We start from the raw sequence: 24,465 nt of genomic DNA on the forward strand, positions 1-24,465 counted from the left end.
GTACTCATTGGAAAGCTTGTAAACAACTTTAATGATGGACGAAATGAGACCACTTCCTCACGGTTTTTCTGGGAAACGACACACCGACAAGTAAATACCTGTTGCAATTTGTGGAACATTCGGTAATGAAGACCGGTAGGGCTACCTTAAAGGTCATGCCTCTCCTAGGGCACCATCACGGCACTCGTATTGAGAGACACTCTATGAAGAAAAACCTGTGTGGGTGGACAGCAAACAGAAAACCGGTGCAGAAGACACAAATGACAAGCAGCCACATCCACTCATTCGTCCTTGGTCTGCAGACCTGCTGCAGACCGCTGCACGGTGTGTGGTCGAACCACTGTCCTCCCGAATGTGAGTCCAGAGTGTCTCACCCCCGCGCCCTGCATATCTACATCTACATCTGTACTCCGCAAGCCACCTGACGGTGTGTGGCGGAGGGTACCTTGGGTACCGCTATCGGTTCTCCCTTCTATTCCAGCCTCGTATTGTTCGTGGAAAGGAGGATTGTCGGTATGCTTCTGTGTGGGCTCTAATCTCTCTGATTTTATCCTCACGGTCTCTTCGCGAGATATACGTAGGAGGGAGCAATATACTGCTTGACTGTTCGGTGAATGTATGTTCTCGAAACTTTAACAAAAGCCCGTACCGAGCTACTGAGCGTCTCTCCTGCAGAGTCTTCCACTGGAGTTTATCTATCTCCATAACGCTTTTGCGATTACTAAATGATCCTGTAACGAAGCGCGCCGCTCTCCGTTGGATCTTCTCTATCTCTTCTATCAACCCTATCTGGTACGGATCCCACACTGCTGAGCAGTATTCAAGCAGTGGGCGGACAAGCGTACTGTAACCTTTGTTTTCGGATTGCATTTCCTTAGGATTGTTCCAATGAATGGCATCTGCTTTACCGACGATCAACTATATGATCATTCCATTTTAAATCACTCCTAATGCGTACTCCCAGATAATTTTAACTGCTTCCAGTTGCTGACCTGCTATTTTGTAACTAAATGATAAGGGATCTATCTTTCTATGTATTCGCAGCACATTACACTTGTCTACATTGAGATTCAATTGCCATTCCCTGCACCATGCGTCAATTCGCTGCAGATCCTCCTGCATTTCAGTACAATTTTCCATTGTTACAACCTCTCGATACACCACAGCATCATCTGCAAAAAGCCTCAGTGAACTTCCGATGTCATCCACCAGGTCATTTATGTACATAGTGAATAGCAACGGTCCTATGACACTCCCCTGGCTTACCTGAAATCACTCTTACTTCGGAAGACTTCTCTCCATTGAGAATGACATGCTGCGTTCTATTATCTAGGAACTCCTCAATCCAATCACACAATTGGTCTGATAGTCCATATGCTCTTACTTTGTTCATTAAACGACTGTGGGGAACTGTATCGAACGCCTTGCGGAAGTCAAGAAACACGGCATCTACCTGTGAACCCGTGTCTATGGCCCTCTGAGTCTCGTGGACGAATAGCGCGAGCTGCGTTTCACACGACCGTCTTTTTCGAAACCCGTGCTGATTCCTACAGAGTAGATTTCAAGATTCCAGAAAAGTCATTATACTCGAACAGAATACATGTTTCAAAATTCTACAACTGATCGGCGTTAGAGATACAGGTCTATAGTTGTGCACATCTGTTAGACGTCCCTTCTTGGAAAACGGGGATGACCTGTGCCCTTTTCCAATCCTTTGGAACGCTACGCTCTTGTAGAGACCTACGGTACAGAGCTGCAAGAAGGGGGGCAAGTTCCTTCGCGTACTCTGTGTAAAATCGAACTGGTATCCCATCATGTCCAGCAGCCTTTCCTCTTTTGAGCGATTTTGTTTCTCTATCCCTCTGTCGTCTATTTCGATATCTACCATTTTGTCATCTGTACGACAATCTAGAGAATGAACTACAGTGCAGTCTTCCTCTGTGAAACAGCTTTGGAAAAAGTCAGTATTTCGGCCTTTAGTCTGTCATCCTCTGTTTCAGTACCATTTAGGTCGCAGAGTGTCTGGACATTGTTTTGATCCGCCTACCGCTTTGACATAGGACCAAAATTTCTTAGGATTTTCTGCCAAGCCAGTACATAGAACTTTACTTTGGAATTGATTGAACGCCTCTCGCATAGCCCTCCTCACACTACATTTCGCTTCGCGTAATTTTTGTTTGTCTGCAAGGCTCTTTGGCTATGTTTATGTTTGCTGTGAAGTTCCCTTTGCTTCCGCAATTTTCTAACTCGGTTGTTGTACCACGGTGGCTCTTTCCCATCTCTAACGATCTTGCTTGGCACATACTCATCTAACGCATATTGTACGATGGTTTTGAACTTTGTCCTCTGATCCTCAACACTATCTGTACGTGAGACAAAACTTTTGTGTTGAGCCGTCAGGTACTATGTAATCTGCTTTTTGTCACTTTTGCTAAACAGAAAAATCTTCCTACCTTTTTTAATATTTCTATTTACGGCTGAAATCATCGATGCCGTAACCGCTTTATGATGGCCGATTCCCTGTTCTGCGTTAACTGTTTCAAATAGTTCGGGTCTGTTTGTCACCAGGTGGTCCAATATGTTATCGCCACGAGTCAGTTCTCTGTTAACTGCTCAAGGTAGTTTTCAGATAAAGCACTTACAAAAATTTCACTGGATTCTTTGTCCCTGCCACCCGTTATCTATGTTTCAGTCTCCCAGTCTATATCCGGCAAATTAAAATCTCCACCCAGAACTATAACATTGTGGGGAAATCTACTCGAAATATTTTTTAAATTATCCTTCAGGTGCTCAGCCACAACAGCTGCTGAGCCAGGGGGCCTATAGAGACATCCAATTACCATGTCTGAGCCTGCTTTAACCGTGACCTACACCCAAATCATTTCACATTCCGGATCTCCGTCAATTTCCTTCGATACTATAGCACTTCTTATCACTATAAACACGCCTCCCCCCTTGACTGTCCAGCCTGTCTCTGCGGTATACATTCCAATCAAAGTTTAGGATTTAATTACTGTTTACGTCTAGTTTCAGCCAACTTTGTCCCTAGTACTATATGGGCGTTATGACCGTTTATTAATGAGAACAGTTCTGGGACCTCTCTATAGACGCTCTTGCAGTTTACTATTAGCACATTAATATTGTTATTCCCTGTTGCATTTTGCCTACTCCTACCTTGCCGCGTCTCAGGAGGCATCCTGTCAGGCCTAGGGAGGGAATTCTCTAACCTAAAAAACCCCCATGTGCACTCCACACATAGTCCGCTACCCTTGTAGCCGCTTCACGTGTAGTGCACGCCTGACCTATTCAGGGGGCCCTACGTTTCTCCACCCGATAGCGGAGGTCGAGAAATTTGCACCCCAAATCTCCGCAGAATCGTCTGAGCCTCTGGTTTAAGCCTTCCACTCGGCTCCAAACCAGAGGACCGCGATCGGTTCTGGGAACGATACTACAAATAGTTAGCTCTGATTCTACCCCGCGAGCGAGGCTTTCTGCCTTCACCAATTCCGCCAACCGCCTGTACGAACTGAGGATGACCTCTGAACCCAGACGGCAGGAGTCATTGGTGCCGACATGAGCAACAATTTGCAATCGGGTGCACCCAATGCTCTCTATCGCCGCAGGCAGGGCCTCCTCCACATCTCGGATGAGACCCCCCGGCAAGCAGAGTGAACACTGGCCTTCTTCCCCGACCTTTCTGCTATCCTAAGGGGCTCCATCACCCGCCTAACGTTGGAGCTCCCAATAACTAATAAACCCCTCCCCCCGTGTGCCTGCTCGGACCTTGAAGGAGCAGCCACATGTCCACTCACAGGCAGATCGGGCGTTGCCACACGGCCAGCCTCCACATTGACCCTCCGCCTCGTGCGCCGCGAACGACGCTGAAACCGCCGCTCCCCTTGGGGAGAGGGTGGCCCAACCGCGCCCTGTACCCGCGAAGATGTCTCGACAGCAGGGTCAGTGGGTGACGCATGTGTAACACCTGGGGTGTACCTTGCGACGCACCAGACTCCCCACTGCCGCTACACTCAGAGGCAGCAGCCTGAAGACGGCTGACCACGGCCATCAACACGTTCAGCTGTTCGCGAACAGTGGCCAGCTCCTCCTGCAGGCCACTACTTGCATTTCACACACGTTTCTCTGCCAGTTACATGGCGCAGACACGTACGAAGATTGTGTCTCCAAAATATGCTGAAGGTGATCGGGACCATGGCTCTCTGTCTACTAATAATTCAGACGCGATCCCGCTCAGTATCTTGGCAAGTTTGTGATTACCTAGAAAACCGTTTGAGTGAAAGAATCTGCGAAAGCTCAGTCTAAACTACAGTCGCATTGCGAGTGTCACAATAAAGTAGAAAACTACACCACTGATCTCGGGATACATTAAAGATTTATAAGACAATGACGTCTGTTTCTTAGACGAGGAACATGTCGATGCTCGAAGACCGTATGGAAATGTGAACGGCTTTACAGCTTTTACCACTTAGTTTATTGACATGCAACACCACTTGGGTGTAGGAAAATACAGTAACAACGCCTTTAAACAACAGTAAAAAGTCGTTCATTATGCGATTACAACGCCAGTGTCCAAATTTTTGAGCCTATAACATTGAGTGCATACTTTGTATGGGGAGGCGAAAAAACCACAAAGCGACATAAAACGGAAACAAATGTACAACTAACTAACGAGGGATGGGAAAGGAAGACTTGGGTTGGTCGGGTGGCTTCCAGAAGCCTGCAGTGTACGTGTTGGCCTGCGACCCTGCGCTGACCTCCGGCGCTACGCTCTGTTCAGCACTGCCTCGGCGTCTCGATCCAAGTCGGGCGGGCGCGACAGAAGCCTTCGGACGAATTCTTAGGCGCTCTGCTAGCACCGTAACGGTCCGGCAGACGTCTTACGCTGGTGGAATGGAGATTCTGATTCGGCACTTTTCGAAAAAAGTGGACGCCGTTCTCGCAAAACCCACTTGTCTGAATTTCGGAAGCCAGTTTACACTGTAGGGTGTGGAACTATTTCACTGACTCCGTCGTTTGCCCCCTCATACGACCAGGAGAGTCAAGAGTGATGTCGGAGCTGTGATGGAGCTTACTTTGGTTTAGCCATGACGTATGTGTCATCTAATAAGTACCCGAACGTTCTGTGGGGCAAAGATGCTCTACAAACACGTCCACGCCAAAAGGAGATGCAAATTTATATTTGTGCGAAAGTTCCACAACACACGTTCTGGAAATGGAGGCAACGAGTTTCATTCCTAAACTGCTCAACCTGGAAATACCTGGGTACACACACCATAGCTCGCAACAATCGGATAAAATGGCGACATGATTTATGATTGTATTATGCAGCATTCTTTACCACGGAGGTGGGCGCTGCATCTTTTTCTGAAGAAAGAAGACGCAGGTATCAATCTGTTCAAAGGAGAGTTAAACATACCAATGAATTTAGACTAGTGGTTCAAAACCGCTCAAATGGCTCTGACCTCTATGGGACTTAACATCGGAGGTCATCAGTCCAATAGAACCTAGAACTACTTAAACCTAACTAACCTAAGGACATCACACACACCCATGCCCGAGGCAGGATTTGAACCTGTGACCGTAGCAGGCGCGTGGTTCCGGATTGAAGCGCCTAGAACCACTCGGCCACGGTGGCCGGTCAAGTTTAATCGTGCCTACCCTGAGACATTCACCGAGGAAACTGATTTCTGCATTAGATGTACATTGCTTCTGATCAGGTGTCACGGATCTGAGGAACTTGAGATAAGGAGGAAGAAAATTTTTCCTAGTTAGAGGTGCCACCAACTTGGATTTAAATATAAGTCGTGTAACTTTATGGCTGAAACACGTTTGTTGCTTTGCTAATTTTTTTGCTATGACATAAATAAACCATCTTTTGACTGAGAACGATAACATTTTTAGAAGGTGAAAGCAGTCTATCGTAGCACCGCAGTGGTAGTTACAAACCTTAGGTGATCATGAAGCAGTACGGGCCCTTGTCATTTTAAGGAAACTGGTGACGTTGCAATTGATTTAGGGTGGACAACACTTTCACAGCTGCTGTTTCATACAGGTATGCATGCGCCTCGTACAAGTGTTAAGGGTGCAGTGTGAGGGCTGCTCAGTGGCACTGTGTTTCAGGACCACCCACCATGTCGGCAGTTACGGAGGTTCGGAACACCACAACCGAGGCCCTGGCCGCCCTGCTAGACGGGGGTGACGGCGCCCTGGTGACGCTGGTGGCGGGCGAGACGAGGGTGGCGGCTCACAGGGCCGTGTTGGCAGCCGCGAGCCCCGTGTTCGCAGCGATGTTCGCGCACGACATGCTGGAGGCCAGCTGCGGCCAGGTGAGCATCGACGACGTGGAGGGCCCGGTGCTGAGGCTCCTGGTGGCCTACGCGTATACCCTGCAGGCCCCCCAGCTGCCCGACACGGCCCACCAGTTGCTGGCAGTGGCCGAGAAGTACGGCTTGTCGGCCCTGAAGGCTGCCTGTGAGCGGCAGCTGATCTCGCAGTTGGCCGTCGAGACCGCAGCGGCGACGGCCGTCACGGCAGTGAGGCACTCGTGCCCGGACGCCACCAGGGCTGCCGTCGCCTTCATAAAGGACCACCTGCAGGTGATGGCCACGCGGGGCTGGGCGGACGCTGTGCTCGAGTACCCGCAAGAAGTCATTGAAGTCAGCAGTATGGTCGGAGGGCCACCAGCAGAAGCCTGGTAAGCAAATTCCCTTTTTGGCAGTGCTAGTGTGAATTTGACGTCGTCCTTGCTTTGTTCGTCATGGGTTTCTTTGCTGCCTACATTGCATAGCACCTTAACGTCATCTACTTAATGATCGTCAGTCACGATGCTAAGTCTCTCACTGTTTCCACTTCTACTGCTTCTTATCAATTTCGCCTTTCTCTGATTTACTCTGATTCCATATTCTGTACTCATTAGACTGTTCATTCCATTCAGCAAACCCTGTAATTCTTCTTCACTGTCACTGAGAGAATCGGTCATCAGCAAATCTTATATCATTTCACCCTGAATTTTAATTCCACTCTTCAATCTTTCCATTATTTCCGTCATCGCTTCTTCGATGTATAGACTGAACAGTAGGGGCGAAGGATTACATCCCTGTCAGACACCCTTTTTAATCCGAGTACTTCATTCTTGGTCTTTCACTCTTATTTTACCTTCTTGCCTCTTGTACATATTGCTAATTACTTGACTTCTCCTATAGCGTACATGTATTTTTGTCTGAATTTCTAACATCTTGAACCACTTGATATTGCCGAACGCTTTCTCCAAGACCACAAATCCTATCAACGTCACGGAACTTCAATTTTCTTTTCATTCTCCTGTGTATTATCCTTGTCAGAAACGTGGATGCTTCAGCTGTTAAGCTGATTGTGCGATAATTCTCACACTTCTCTGCTCTTGCAGTCTCCCAAATCGTGATGATTATATTTCTTTCAAAGTCAGATTGTATGTTGCTAGACTCATACATTCTACACACCAGTGAGAATAGACCTTTTGCCACCTCTCCCAATGATTTTAGAACTTCTGATTGAATGTTGTCTATACCTTTTGCCTTCTTTGATCTTAAATTTTCCAAAGCGCTTTTAAATTCTGATTCTAATCACCAATATTTTCCATACCGACTCCTGCTTGTTCTCCTGTCACGCCATCGGACAAGTTGTTCCAATCAGGGAGGCCTTCAGTGTACTCTTTCCAACTATCTGATCTCGCCTCTGTATTTAACACTGGAATTCCCATTGTGCTCTTAATATTACCACGCTTGCTTCTAATTCTGTGGAAGATTGCTTTGACTTTTCTATATGCTGCATCAGTCGTCCCAAGAATCATTTCTTCTTTGATTTCTTCACATTTTTGGTGCAGCCATTTCACGTTAGCTTCTCTGCACTTCCTATTCATTTCATTCCTAAGTGACATATTTCTCTATTACTGAATTTTCCTGAATATTTTTGAACTTATATCTTCGATTGATCAGCGGAAGGATTTCTTATGTTTTCCATGGTTTCTTCGCAGTTAGCTTCTTTGTACCTACGTTTTTCTTTCCAACTTCTGTTACTGTCGTTGTTAAAGATATCCATTCCTCTTCAACTGAACTACCTATTGAGCTGCTTATTGTTGCAGTAACTGTAGCCTCAGAGAACATAAATCTCATCTCTTCTTTCCTTAGTACTACTGTATTCCACTTCTTTGTACATCGATTGCTCCTGACGAGTCTCGTAAAATTGAGCCTACTCTTAATCACTGCTAAATTGTTATGACTCTATATCTACTCCTGGGTATGCTTTACAGTCCAGTATCTGATTTCAAAATGTTTGCCTGACAATAATATGGTGTGACTTTAAACCTCCCATATTTCGGTCCTTTTCCAAGTATACCTCCTCGTCTAGTTATTTTTGAACAGACTATACCAGCTATTACTACGATAAATTTACTGTAGAACTTAACTAGCCTTTCTTCTCTCCTATTCCTATTATCAAGTACATATTCTCGTGTAACCCTTTCTTCTACTCCTTCCCCTATGATCGCGTTTCAGTCCCTCCATGACTATTACATAGTACTGAATTACCTGTTCAATATCCTCACTTTTTCTCTCTCTCCACCTTCAACTTGCAACGTCATCATGTATACCTGAACTATGCATGTTGTTGGTTTGCTTTTGATTCTCATGAGAACATATCTATACTCACTTTCTGCCCTGCCTTTCTATTGATACTGAATCCTACTGCTGTTGCTACTACCCTAGTCTCATGTGACCAGAAATCCGTTTCTTATTTTCTGGCTCCCAACCACATTCGAACTCCTAACTTTCCAGCTCCAGAATCATAGAACGTTATCCTTTCGTTGGTTACTCAACCTTTGATCATTGCCAATTCTTCCTCATTTAGGAGCAGTTTCAGACCTCAAGGGAAAGAGAGTGCCCTGAACCTCTGTCGGCCCCTCCGCCCTCTTTGGAAAGGCTGTTGGCTGAAAGAGGGCGACACCTGATGCTGGAAGTCTTCAGACACCAATGCTGATGATTCTTATTCAAAATTCAACTGATATTGAGGTTCAAACCTGGGACTGAGGATTTTCCTGATTACTAAAAAAGACGCTACCCCTAAGTGACTGGCCCCAAAGAGCAGGGTATGTCTCCCTGAGATATCCAGTAAAGCAGGAGCTATGAGCACTGGAGCTACTCATGCACACTGGGGGCAAACAAGAAGAGAATACTCCAGCCAGCACAGTAATATTGTCACACTCGATGCAGTGCCTTACAATCACATTTCCTTCTCGTCTCTGTTCAGCTATCGCCCTGAATATTTTCCGTGCATTCCCTTTAACAAAGCAGACAGGAAATCTCTGTCCCCCTGTCTTTTTTGAAGTTCCTTGTGGCGTTACCAGAGGTCGTCCAGGGAATCCTATCAGGTTTCCTGCTACGGGCATACAGCAGATTATATTCGCTGTTCATCTACAGGTGTACGACATATCTCCCACAATGTCAGTATTGATGTGACGTTTTCATCCAGCTATCATTTGTTGCCTCTCTCTCTCGGATACATATGCTCCAGACAAGTCTATTTTGTTTCTTTTTAAATTTAAAAAAAAATCCATATTCAGTAGACTACAGGTTACTTCGCAAGTTTTAAACGTTGTCCATCAGATAAAATTGCATACACTGTGTAATCTATTTTTTTTCTTTTAATGGTGGCCTCTACTGCAAACTGCTCAACACGAAAATTGTTGTTTATGAAACACATCACCACTGCTGTCTTTTCAAGGAATCGAATTGTGGAGACATTACATGCATATATACAGTTCTATTTGCTTTACTGAAATGCAAATTTTGAATATACTCTCGATAACTTTTATAGCATAGCTCTTGTAATTCTTGTCCATCTTCTTCATTCCCTCGGGCTTCACATCAGAGCGCCTGCATATCCATGACCATATAGTTTAAACAGTAAGTTGATACCCCAACTTACCAGTTTCTCTCTCTCTCTCTCTCTCTCTCTCTCTCTCTCTCTCTCTCTCTCTTCCTCCAGTGATATAATTCAGCATCCATATATCAGTTTTTAAATCACCTCACAACCAAAAGTAGCAGCCAGATGACTTTAACTGCTTCTAAATTGTGTCTGATAGTTGTTCTGTCAGGGCAGCAAAATTGTTGGCCCTGATGTTTGGGATTTGGTTTGTGCTTCATTGTGAACAATTTGTTGTTTTGCATCTCAAGCTATGCCATTGGGGTATATAGCAGAAGTAGTGCAGAAAAAGATCAGTTAATTGGTGGTACAGTCACCTTAAGTGACAGGATGGTGTTGTTGGCACTGAGTGTTCTGTTGCCCCGGTGGACAGTCCCTCAGCTGTATCGCCTGCAGTGAGCCCCTGTGTGAACACGCCCACCCACACAGTGTTTCTCTGTGCAGCTCGCCGACCGCCACAGGGGGCGGGTCCACCCCCAACTCTGACAGTCAACCCCACAGCGGCCACAGCCGGTCTCCTGCTGCAGCTGCGCCTCCCACGTCTGCCCGACACACCCCTCCACCTGATGACGCAGCCGTCTCTCGCTTCCGGTGAGTTGTTGCCACACGTCCCCAAGTCTTACCCTCAGAGTACTGCTTATTTTGGCATTAACCAGCCGATATAGTAAATAAAATAAAATACAGATTCCTTCAGTTTTTGGATAGAGGTTACAGTTGCCATTAAACATCACTTATTTCTCACTTTTTTGGCTATGATATTTTGAAGATTGAGCACATGTGCAGAAGATTTCTCGCTCTCTGTATTTGCCGTGAGAATTAAGTTCAGTTCAGAGTCGCTCAACTTTAGCTACGTAGGAAGTGTCACATACAAATCATACCCATTTCCAAAGATTCTTTATATATTGATGTGTTGAATCTAGATTTTGTTTTTAGTGATGATTGTGTCTCTTACAAATTGATTCTGAATTAAATGGGTATGCAAACGGGATGTTTCACACAATTCCACTCAACAAAACTTACGTGAATGGTTGTAGATATAAGTTATTGAAGACACTCAGGAAGAAATGACGAAAGAAAGGTAAACAGAAATAAAAGTAATAATTACAAAGTTATTATTTAGTACCGGTATGAGGATGCAGCTTGTTTCGGGTTTGTCTTAAAATGTAATTTGAATATTCCTTAAATGGTTCCCTAGTGAGTTACATCTGTAGTGACTATTGGAAATCTGTGCCGCACTGGAACAGGAACCCAGATTTGCTGCTTATTGCAGGCAGTCTCCTTGACCAGTCGGCTGCCTGAGCACACCTCCACTTCTGACTCAGTGTCTCATCGACACTTGCACTAGAGTTTATCCCGAGGGACTTGTGGGAAGAGTAGCAAAAGGGAAATCGAATCGGTGGATGTTACCCTACTGCAGAGGATGTACATGAGAACCTCTGGCGGTAGTGTTTGCAAACCATGGGTAAAAAACATGATCCACAATGGTAATTCCATCTACGCCAGCAAACGCATCAGCTGGTCTAATGGTTGAGGTATCTGCTCTCGAGAAGTGAGAAATGCAGTGGGTGTGGCTGAGTGGAGATGCGTACAGCACTGTATGGCTCGTCACTCGTAAACAAACTCCTGTATTCGATGGATGATGGAGGTCACCAGGTGTGATGAGTAGTGGATTTGATTCACAGAGGAGAAGTTTTGCATAATTGCATGGTATAGTAAACTTCTAGTTTCAGAAATGAGCAACTGACGTGGGCAAAGATAGTTGGTCCTACTGAAAAATATATTGACATCTCACAGTGAACTGATACATTTGCAAGATGACTTCATAGCCTGTGGATTTCAGTATCAAGTATGGACCATTTTATACTTCAGTTTTATATATACCCAACAGCAGTTTCCTCAGTGATGGTGCCACTAAACCGGAGTTACTAAATACAGTTTTCCTTAATTCCTTCACGAAAAATTATATATATTAGGTGTTGTGAAACAACTCAAATCACTTAAGAAAGGCAAGTCTTCTCGTCCAGATGAAATACGAATTAGGTTCCTTTCAGAGTATGCAGACACAATAGTGCCTTTCTTAGCAATCATATACAACCGTTCACTTGGCGAAAGGTCTGTTCCTAAAGACTGGAAAGTAGCAAAGGTCACACCAATACTCAAGAAAGGAAATGGGAGTAACCTATTGAATTACAGAGACATATTACTGACCTCAATTTGCTGTAGGATTTTGGAGCATATACTGTACTCGAACATTATGACTCACCTTGAAGAAAATGACTTAATTGATACATAACCAACACGGATTCAGAAAATATCGTTCGTGTGAAACACAGCTAGCTCTTTATTCCCATGAAGTAATGAGTGCTGTCGACAAGGGATCTAAGATCGATTCCATATTCCTAGATTTCCAGAAGGGTTTTGATACCATTCCTAACAAGAGACTATTACATGGTGTATACGGCCCGGAAGATCCCGGAAAGACGCAGGAATTTTTTCATCCGCAAGAAAACTGGGAAAAACGGGAATTTTCTAGAATCCCGGGAGTTTTTCATTGATGTAGTTTTCAGTTAATTTTTTGTCATTTTGACTGTTAATAACCGATACTCTAACTAAGGACATTACTGTATCCCGCTGCTGGAGAATAATACTGCAGCAACAAAATATGAACGAGGGAATGCTTTATATATAAACGAAACAGTGCTCATACAAGTGTCTGCCAACAGCAAAATGTGTGAAAGGGTGTAGGAAGACAATGCAGTGCTTCGTAACAACAAATTACCTCTGATGAGCATTAAGTCACAACTGTTTACATTAGATTCATTTAAGCAGTTACGAGCGGAATCACGCGCATGCGCAGTTGAGTCGCTTCTGATTAGTACCTTCTCCCGCTTCTGGAAACAAATGTCGCTGTTGGTTCTGCACGCAGCAAACCAGAGTATCTGAACCGGGCTCCAATTTCTGTGGCAAGGGGGGGAAAATTCGTATTGTTGAGGAAAAATAACCTTGTTTCACAAAGGACCTAGCGTCTAGAGCACATTGGTCTTTCGATTATTCAAAAGAGTTTGAAGCTCATCGCTGTTGATTTGTGAACATTTTGGATCACATTCTAAGTTGATTTCTGAATGAATCGTAAGTTGATTTTTGAATGCGTGCATAGTGTACGTGATGTACCTGTCAGGGGAATCCTCGTCGCATCTGGAAATAAACTTTCCTGCAGACAAAAGGGGACGGGGCTACACGAGCTGAGTGGAGTAAAGCCGCACGGGTGAATGTAGTATGTGTGTGTGACTGACTGGTATGCAGATTACGAGCGCATAGCTACGTCCATAGATTCAGACTACCAGAGTGGTAATGAACGACCAACAGGAATAACAGATACGAAATGTTAACGTATTATCTTGTCGCTGTATCACAGGAAATGAAAGTTTGACAGAAAGTTTTTGACCAGGTCACTACACTAGAGAGGGCAAGTTGTACATTTCCTGGTTAGCAGCCGCTTAAGTTCCATTCTGGGAGTAGCGCGGAAAACGCGTTGTACGAACACGTAATAACGCCTAACCGGAGAATAATCGCTGGATAATTACTAAACCGGTGATTCTGGCAGAGTTAGTAGAGTTAACTGGAGAATGAGCTTTGACAATGATAGGAATAGTTACAGAATTAGGGATGAGAAGATTTTGTTAGAATGAGGAAGGAGAAGAAACGGGGCGGTTCCAAATTTATACAAAACTTTCGTACTACTACTTTTGTACTTTTCGAGCTCATGCTTAAGAAACTGGAGCTTATGAATGAAACATGAAACTATTTCCTAACACAAAGCCTTTCGCTTGTGGTAGGCCAAACAGGCATTTCATATTGGTACTTGGCGAGTTATATTCTGCCATATTATAAAAACGACCATTATTACCAAAACAATCTCGCTTGTTTGGTGTGTGTTACAGTTGCTGCAATATTAGTAAGGCCTATTTTCTTTCGTCCTGCAAACAGTGACAATAGACGTAATGAGATCGAGAAACCACACCAGTCTTTGGTACATTTTCACGTAGCAAAACATTTGACGAATTTTGATGAGGTAACAGATTCTTCCGCAGAAAGGAAAGCACGGCATGTAAAGCTAGAGCAAGATTAGTCAGAAAAGAACGCAAGCATTGAAGAAATATGTACTGTCTTGCTTGTCTCTTGTCTTATCTGGTTTTGTGTATCCTATATTTCATTTTGTCACCCAGAACAGAAAGTTATTAGCTATTAGGCAGTAAAGAATCCAGATTTTCTGAAGAGTTCTTCTTCCGGTTACAAATAATTCCATCCAGTATTAATTGCGAGCTTATTTTGTTTAAAATCAAAGGACATTTCAATTTTCGCTGTCCTGAATGTAGTTCGATGGCATCCGTTACAAAATAGACATTTGAGTCCCACAGTGCGAAGTGCAGTGATGTGCAGTGCAGTAAGAGAATGCTGTGTGAAGAGGCGTGTCACTGCACTTCGGCACACTTAAGACCAAATAACGCGTCTTATATTTTCTCGAACACGTATGTTTTTGTTTCAAATTTTTCAGAATGATGTGTTTTACAAGATGCCATAGGGTACTTTTGAAAATTCGATTTTTTTAGTGTTCACCGGTTCGCAAATATAGTAGATCCGAGGCCGATGCGCATAGAAGTCTGATTTATAGTGGGCAGTCTCCACATGGCCCGTGTTAACGTTCAGTGATTTTGCTTTTTCTCCTCCCGTTTACTCTCGCGTCAAATGAAAGCAAAGCGGATATCTTTGGCCGGGAGGTATCAAGTGAATTAAAATACATTCACATAATTACTGAAGGCTGATATACATTATTAGTTTCAGACTTTATTTTATTTCCAAGTTTCTGACAGTCAAGCACTAATCGCCTTGCAGAACAATAAGCTATTTTTGTCTGTTTGCTAAAGAAATTTGGCTTTTATTAACCTTTTCTGCAGAGGCATCCAATGTATTTGAAACGAAATTTTTAATTCCACAGTACTGGCTAGTTTCAACTGTTCGCTGCATTTCAAGTGCAAGTTTTCATCTTCTAGCACGTATGGCATTATTCCATAATAATGAACCAAACATGAGATAATGCAGCACTGGTACTCCAAGAAAATTTACATCTGAATCTGGACATACGAATGTGCGCTTTAAGTAGCAGTTTAAATGTGCACATTTTAGTATGGTTCACGAAATTCTGATCTCTTGGAGTACCCTGGGACGTCTTACTGCTTTTACAACGTAATGTAAGATCTTTCAATGTTTTACACGTACGCACATACGGGCTTCCTACGTCATGTTAGCTGCGCAAGCTCGGGGCGCCTCTTACCTGGCACTCTCCGGCAGCTGCTGGAACGAACCTGTTTCCAGCAGGTCGTGGAAAAATATTGCTAATGCTGGTTTGACAAGCGTTAATTTCAAAGTAAATATCCTTTAACGTAAGTTGGACTATGCGCGAGGATGTACCATGAAATTCTTAAATCACAGTGTGTTTCACTCCATTTAAAAATCAACTCTTTGATGACAAGCCATTTACAAGAATTTCGAACCCTGGAGATCAGACATTTCTGTCATTATTAGAAATTTTACTGCCACATTTGTGTGATGTATCTGAAAGTGTAACACGCGCAAAAAATCGACATCATTTCGAAAGATAAGCTTCTCTTGCAGCTTATTAACCTTAGTGACCAATATTATATGTGGAAGCTTTGCTTTTCTTGTAGCAACACTATGTATGTTAATGTAAGCCATTAACTCGTGTGTTACCGCTAGCTGCTTAGCAGGGATGTTGCCATTGGCTGACTACATCACGCGCCCTATGCTCTGAATACTCGCTGTCATGAGCTGGCGAGATCACGTGACATGAGCTGTGACTGGCTTACAAAAGCGCATCGCAATCTCGATTTCAGTGATTCGGAGAGTAACATGCGGTGTTTGGTGGAATTTCAATGTGTGCTGTCGTAATACGAAAATACGCAACGTACATGTTGCTGCACGTCAAAGATATTTCCAAAACGTGTCTTTTTCCCTGAGTTTCGTTTTCTAAAGTGCCAGGAAATTCTACGCCCATGTCCATAACCATTCAAAGGATTGATAAGTTTTGCACTTCCGAGGGATAATATACCGTCACTTAAGACGGAAAAAGTGTTTTCATGTGGGAGAGTGTATTTTTAAGCGGGAAATCCGGGAATTTTTTTCCTTGTCCACGTATACATCCAGTATTAATCAAATTTGATACGTATGAAGTATCGTCTTTGTTGTGTGACTGGATTCTTGATTTCCTCGCAGAGATGTCACAGTTCATACTGATAGACGGCAAATCATCGAGTAGAATAGAAGTCATATACGGCGTTCCGCAAGGTAGTGTCATAGGCCCTCTGCCGTTCCTGATTTACATAAAGGGTCTAGGTGATAATCTGAGCTGCCCCTTAGACTGTTTGCAGAAGATGCTGTAATTTCCAGTAATATCATCAGACGATCAATTCCAATTACAAAATGTTCTAGAGAGAATTTCTTTATGATTCGAGAAGTGGCAGTTGGCACCAAACAAAGAAAAGTGCGAGGTCATCGACGTGGGTACTAAGAGAAATCTGCTTAATTTTGGATATACGATAAATTGCAGAAATTTAAGGGCTGTCAATTCGACTAAATACCTAGGAATTACAATTATGAGCAACTTAAATTGGAATGACCACATAGATAATATTGTGGGAAAGACGAAACAAAGACTGTGCTTTGTTGGCAGAAACTTGGAAGATGCGACAAACCTACCAAAGAGAGCCTACATTACACTTGTACGTCCTCTGCTGGAATATTGCTGGGCGGTGTGGGATCCTTACCAGGTATGATTGGCGGAGGACAGCGAAAAATTGCAAAGAAGGGCAGTTCGTTTCGTGTTATGGCGCAATATGGGTGAGTGTCACTGACATGATTCGCGAGTTGGTGTGGCAGTCACTGAAACAAAGGCGATTTTCTTTGTGACGAGATCTGTTTACGAAATTTCAATTGCCAGGCAACAAACATAAATTTTTAAATTTTCGTGCATACAAATCATGTGGGTAATAATGCGTAATTTGGCACAGGAAGTACATAGCTACAAGTAAAAAAAATTTAAAAACGCTAAATATAAGATGACACACACCTACATGTATTACATGCACACTGAAAACATCATTGATAGTGTCGAATTGTATACTTAGTGTCCAGGATGATAGTAATAATTATGCGGCACATGCTGATATCAAAATCAGTATGCTCCGTAGAGAATGTGAAACAAAGCAGAAAAAAATAGAACGCCAGGATGAGATGCAAGACTTGGAAAGGTAAGAAGTGGGGAAATGTTTAGGATGCAAACATAACAGGTTATGTTACAACGAAAAAAGTGAGAAACTTACTGTTAGAGAAGGAAGCAATGGACTTACAGCACACACAATAACAAACTAGGACAATGAAAAACAAAGAATAAAGTTGTTGGGGATGAATTGGTAGCTTTCAGAGAAGGTAGAAAAAGATCAAATAGGTAAATAACAGGGCCAAATAGAAATCCTTGGTTAATGCAGGAGATACTGAGTTCAACTGTAAAAAGAAGAAACTATAAAAATTCAGCAAATAAAGTAGGCAAAAGGAAATATGAATGTTTAACAAATTATTGACGAGAAGTGGAAAACGGCTGAGGACTGTGTGTGTGTGTGTGTGTGTGTGTGTGGTGTTCTCAGAGCTACTAACAGTTTTGGGAGAGTAAGGCATGGCAAAACTCTCCCATATGGTATGACACAAATCTCCCATCTAGTGTGCAAGATGTATGAGGGAGGCGAAATACCCTCACATTTCAAAAATATGAGATTTCAGTTCCAAAGAAAGCAGTTGGTGACAGGTGTGAGCACTAATGAGATACCAGTTAAGTCATTGGGTTGCAAAGTATGAACATCAGCTCCTTGTAGAATAATGGAAAAACTCGTAGAAGCTGATGGCGGGGAATATCAGTTTGGGTTTTGTTGATGTCTAGGAATATGAGGCAATACTGACCCTACGATTTCCGTTGGAAGATACACTACTGACCATTAAAATTGCTACACCAAGAAGAAATGCAGATAATAAACGGGTATTGATTGGACAAATATATTATACTAGAACTGACATGTGATTACATTTTCACTCAATTTGGGTGCATAGTTCCTGAGAAATCAGTACCCAGAACAACCACCTCTGGCCGTAATAACGGCCGTGATACGCTTGGGCATTGAGTCAGAGCTTGGATGGCGTGTACAGGTACAGCTGCCCGTGCAGCTTCAACACGATGCCACAGTTCATCAAGAGTAGTGACTGGTGTATTGTGAAGAGCCAGTTGCTCGGCCACCATTGACCAGACGTTTTCAATTGGTGAGAGATCTGGAGAATGTGCTGGCCAGGGCAGCAGTCGAACATTTTCTGTATCCAGAAAGGCCCGTACAAGACCTGCAACATGCGGTCGTGCATTATCCTGCTGAAATGTAGGGATCAGCAGGGATCGAATAAAGGGTTGAGCCACGGGTCGCAACACATCTGAAATGTAACGTCCACTGTTCAAAGTGCCGTCAGTGCGAAAAAGAGGTGACCGAGGCGTGTAACCAGTGGCACCCCATACCATCACGCCGGGTGATAGGCTAGTATGGCGATGACGAATACACGCTTCCAATGTGCGTTCACCGCGATGTCGCCAAACACGGATGCGACCATCATGATGCTGTAAACAGAACCTGGATTCATCCGAAAACATAACGTTTTGCCATTCGTGCACCCAGTTTCGTCGTAGAGTACACCATCGAAGGCGCTCCTCTCTGTGATTCAGCGTCAACGGTAACCGCACCCACGGTCTCCGAGCTGGTAGTCCATGCTGCTGCAAACGTCGTCGAACTGTTCGTGCAGATGGTTGTTGTGTTGCAAACGTCCCCATCTGTTGACTCAAGGATGGAGACGTGGCTGCACGATCCGTTCGTTACAGCCGTGCGGACAAGATGCCTGTCATCTCGACTGCTAGTGATACGAGGCCGTTGGGACCCAGCACGGCCTTCCGTATTACCCTCCTGAATCCACCGACTCCATATTGTGCTAACAGTCATTGGATCTCGACCAACGCGAGCAGCAATGTCGCGATACGATAAACCGCAATCGCGATAGGCTGCAATCCGACCTTTATCAAAGTTGAAAACGTGATGGTACGCATTTCTCCTCCTTAGACGAGGCATCACAACAACCTTTCACCAGGCAACGCCGGTCAACTGCTGTTTGTGTATGAGGAATCGGTTGGAAACTTTCCTCATGTCAGCACGTTGTAGGTGTCTCCACCGGCGCCAACCTTGTGTCAATGCTCTGAAAAGCTAATCATTTGCATGTCACAGCATCTTCTTCCTGTCGGTTAAATGTCGCGTCTGTAGCACTTCATCTTCGTGGTTTAGCAATTTTAATGGCCAGTGGTGTATTATTCAGACAACATTCTGCATCACTAGAAATAAGTCTTCTCGCCACGGCAACTAAAAACAGTCTCTCTAATTTAGATTTTTTTCACAGTTTCCGGAAAATATTGAAGTTGCTTTTTTGAATTTGTACTGAGGCACAATTTTACTTTCACTGTGTAAAGGAGTGTTGTCGCTTTTTGAACTTTCATCAGGTCCAGTGTGTAATTTTGATTATGTGAGGCAAGTATATGTGACACCCATTGCCCCGGGGGGAGGGGCGGTTTGAATGGAATAAGACGATTTCAAATGTGAAGAAACAGGACAACTGTTGCGTTACACAATTTTTATCGGAACTAGTGTGCTCTTTCTTCACATCGACATTCTTCAAAAACAGACGTTGAAAATGAACAAAAATCTAAACGACAAAACTGGTCGCTGCAGTGGACTCAGGGAACTGCTGGCGTAATCGGCGCCCAGCGCTACCAACAGAAACGGCAAACTTTCAGATTCACGACCCAGTTCTGGCGCTACAGCTGCAGGGTCGATGGCGTTTGCAGAAATGAAAAAGCAGGGAAGTCGACGTGAAGTGTTGCGGACAAATCCGATACGTGACGATACCGAACGATGGACCCACGAGACACCTTTCAGTGTGCCACTTACATGCAGTTACCGCAGCTTGCACGGTGGTTGTCGGGAGGCGTGAACATCCGTCGTTTTCCTTTCAGTTCTTGCTCTGAGGGGGATAGCTTGTTGATGTACAGAGTATCCAATAATAAATCAATACTCCAACGAACAGCTCTAAAACCGGGAGTGTACTTACAACGTGCAGCCCATATTTTTATAGGCAGGCACGTTGATGATTTTCTGCTGATATATCCATACTTTCCTCGATACATGGGGAGCAGATAACGGTATTTTACTAAATATCGATACATCGGATACTGTACATTTTAAAAATATCAAGTCATAGGCAAGCTCTATCATTCCGCAATCGACGTCTGTTAGAACCCGTCGTGCGGCCATCAAGACGTCGGTAAGCCTTTCCCAGGAGCCACCTCAGTAGAGGTGACAGCGCGGCCAACCCGCCGCCCTTTTATACCTTGTATACGCGATACTGCTGCCATCTGTATGTGTAGATATCGCTATCCCATGACCTTCTGTCAGCTCAGCCTGTCTCTGCCTGGAAGCACCCGGGTGGTTCTACAGCGCAAAAGACCTGCTGTCAATTAGAAATCAGAGACTACTCGAAATTGTACGTAGACGGAATAGATTTTAAATAAGCTAAACATTTATTCAAAACAACTGATGCCTTGTCATCCACAAACTAAATACTTTCCTTAGTGAAGTGTGGTTTCACATTTTAATGAACAATATGATGAAATAGCACACCATCGACTGCTAGACACATTTGGAATCGCTGTTTGAGCGAGAGAGATGTACTGGACAAGCTACATTGGATGATACGTTGTCGTGTGGTCTGGCGCGTATCATCTGACATACCTGGGGTTCATGACAGACTCTATCTTTCAGTGCTCCCCGTAGAAAGAAATCCATTTGAGTCATATCAGGGCACCTGGCTGGCCTTTGTACTGCAGCATTCCGTCCCATACAACGGCCAGGAAACTTTCCATTCATTGGTCGCTTTGGAGCAGGCGAAGAGTCTGGGCAGTGGTCGTGTTCGATCCACATACACTGTCGGTTGTCCACGGAACTACCTCCAGAAGAATAGGCTCGATGTTAGTAAGAATATGTGCATACGTATTTCCATTTAAGCGCCCCGTGGAAGAAGTAAGGTCCCACAGTATAATTTCATATCGTGCCAAATCATACATTGGTAATTCAGTACCGTTAGTATTCTACCTGAGGAAGCGAGCGCACATTTTCAGAATCGTTTGCCATGCACTGCAGCGCAGAAAGACAAAATTTTGAGCCACGTTCAAAATCACGTCCTCAGGAGTTCCCAGTGGAGTGTCAGATGGTAAGGGTGGCATCAATGTAAATGCGGGGTGCGAGAGACACTCGTCTGCTGACCCCTCATTCAATGAACACAGGATATCTTAAAGAATACCCGCTCTGCATTTAAATTCCTTCGTCCGTTTCTGAAGGGTTGCCCTGCAAGGCAAAGGAATTTCTCGCTTTCGCAAATAAGTGTATGCTTTAGGTGACGGAGCTCTTAAAGTTAATGGATGGGCAATGTCCTCTGAATTCCACTTTGCCCTTTTATTTTCATTTAATAGACATCTTATTTGTGCCGGTGTAAAACATTTTGACAATACACTATTTACACTTTTGTGCAATACGACTTTTGCTTTCACGTCAGATGACTTTTCTGCCCGCTTCGACGAAAGAACACGTCGGAGATAGTTCGTTTTACTTTGTAAGGCTGCATCACATTTTTTATTGCCGCTTCTTTCTGTGCATTCAGTTTTTTAAAAGTTCAGTCTCGGCCCTCAGTTCCTTAATTTCCAAATCCTTATTCACTACTTCAGTGGGTTCATGAACGCAGTCTGTACATGCGGTTCGGTCGACTTTCTTTCGGTGGCACAGTTTCTAAAGCTGTCAGAGATAGCTTTTGCAAACTTCTTACTCCACAGCATTGTGCACGTCTTCCGGATCTCTAAAGCATAAATTTAATTTTAATTTTATTATTCGTAAAATTATTTACCGAGTAGGCCTACTACTCCTAAAAATTACTATGCAACTGCATTAATTTCTCACTAAAAATCAGATCAGTTGACGAAAGCGATTAAATATGAGTGGCATAAGTGGCTGCAATAGCCCAGTTTGATAAAATGTAAAAATACAATGTAAGAGGAAATACAGGTATACGAACCCATAACCTCCAAGATGGGAGTCAGAAACCATACCACTACGCTGCGAAGTCAACTGGTCAGCATCAGCTATTGTTACAGAAGTAAATGTAAACAAATTACGCGAAATATGCTGATTTTGTCATTTTAACTATATACTAGCTTTAAAATAGTCAACATATCGAGAATACTTAAAAAAACGGCTATTTCTAAGACAAATGTAGCTATTATATCCAGGAGGGAAAGCAAATACACTTGAGCAACATTATTTATTGCCTGTACAAAATAGCGAGTCATTCACTCCCGTAAAGCAATATAGTAATGCGTCAAAAAGCATCGCATTTATGTGAATTCGTTTTTATTACGGTAATTTTTCAGTTTCAATTATTGAAAGTGTTATGTATGTGCAGACGTCTTACCCTTTCGTTTGCATCGCCGCTTTCCGCAATTTCTTGTCCACGCCAGTTCGGAATGTTTATGCAGGGGATTGTTGCTGGTAATAACTTCTTTCTTGAAGGTAACCCCAGAAGCTCATTTCTCAAATCCCGTTCACAATCTTCTGGCCGATAGTGACCTGACTACACACGTGCAGTTTCCGCATTCACTTTGTCCTTGCATTTGCATCGAACCATCCATTGACGTCGCAAGTGCTCATCCTTGGGAAAAACGTGATACGTAGCGTCCGTCGTCGTCCGAGCACTGTTAAAGCAATGTTGCCACGGCACACTTACAGCGAGTCTTGCTCGTGGCTGTCTCAAAACTGAATGCTCGGCGCTGCAGCCTCCTCTCCTCTCCGTGACGTCAAGGCGCGCGAGGGCGTCTGCGAGTTTTTTTACTCGCTTGGGGCTGGAATGGCCTGCCTGCTTTTCCTATATGCCTCGGTTCCGAAATGCCGTGCCGGCGATTCCGCGGCGCGCGCTTTAAATCGATGGCGACGCACTGTGCAGACCCATCCGGACAGTGTTCATTTTTAGGTAAATGAGTTGGCACCACTGCGAGACAGCAGACGATAGCCACCTCCCGAAACACAACATTGTGGAGTAAATTACATCAACACAGGAACAGAAATCAAAAGCCAAGGTTGCTACATAAATTACGAATATACATCAGTACCGAATACCTGTTCATCTAAAGGCATTTTCATCTACAATTCCCTCCTAAATGGATGGATATATTCCAAAGCGATTATAAACGAAATGTGGTGCAATTATACCGGACAACTGAAGACTTGCTCTTCCATTGTGTTTCCTCTAAGAGGTAAAAGTTCCCCTTGATTGGGTGGATTGAAACGCAACCATTCTTGTGATACGAGTAGTGCTCAGAAGTAACGGGAAACTCGCCATTTCACGCGTTTTATTACTCAGATTCCTACTTCCTTTTTGTCATTGTGTGTACAACGTTATGCGTATCGGTTATTTAGTGTGTTGTGAGGTGTCAGAAAGGTTACTGGTATTTTATGAGTATTACTGTAAAAACGGATTACCGCATTTGTACTAAAATTTGCTATGAGAACGGATTAAAATGCATCGTGGTTTTAGAAATATTATATACTGCTTTTGGTGAGTATACTACGAGTGAATTAGGTGTTTACGACTGGTATAAACCTTTAGAAGAAGATGAGGATGACGAGAAGGTCATAATAGAAGACTAACTGAGAGTTAAACCAAACGATGCATAAACCAACACTCGATCGACTCGGTGACAGATGGCCAAGACCACTGAAATGTGAATGTTACGTGTCTGACAGTAATCTTCGGTTTTAACAGTACAGTGCACCACGACTCCTTGTCCCAAGATGAAACGGCCAGTATGCAGTACTTCTCACCAGCTCAACCCCGATGGCTTGAAGCAACACGGAAAGGTGTCCCGCTTTGTGGCGGAACAGTTCATTGTTTCTGCACTGCGATAACGCACCTGCTCACAGTTCGTTGCGTGCTTGTGCATGTTTGGCTAGAAACAATACTGTAGTGATGTCCTTGGCCCCACGTTCGCTCCATGTGTGACATTTTGTTCTCAAAAATAAAGACAAAGCTTAAAGAGCTGTCTTTTACATAATAGATGAGATTCAAACTGCACCTCTGAGAGAACTAAATGCTACTGTAAGGATTGTTCCAGAATAGTTTTAAGCTTTGGAAGAAGCACTGGAATAAATGTATAATATGTAATGGGAAATATCTTGGTGAAGACGACATTGATGTAGACCAATAAATAAACCAAGTATTGGATTCAACATTCACCGCTGT

General features: G+C 43.7%; 1 protein-coding gene across 1 annotated transcript in view; it reads left to right on the forward strand.

The window, feature by feature from the left end:
* LOC124553384 (TD and POZ domain-containing protein 1-like) overlaps nucleotides 1-24,465 on the forward strand; it is a 73,395-nt gene that overhangs the window by 45,570 nt on the left and 3,360 nt on the right. Inside the window, exons 2-3 of the mRNA XM_047127254.1 lie at nucleotides 6,139-6,712; nucleotides 10,420-10,566. Coding sequence (XP_046983210.1) covers nucleotides 6,150-6,712; nucleotides 10,420-10,566 — 710 coding nt within the window. The 5' untranslated portion in view covers nucleotides 6,139-6,149. The remainder of the gene's footprint in view (nucleotides 1-6,138; nucleotides 6,713-10,419; nucleotides 10,567-24,465) is intronic.

This window comes from Schistocerca americana, chromosome 11, assembly GCF_021461395.2.
Source record: "Schistocerca americana isolate TAMUIC-IGC-003095 chromosome 11, iqSchAmer2.1, whole genome shotgun sequence".
NCBI lineage: Eukaryota > Metazoa > Arthropoda > Insecta > Orthoptera > Acrididae > Schistocerca > Schistocerca americana.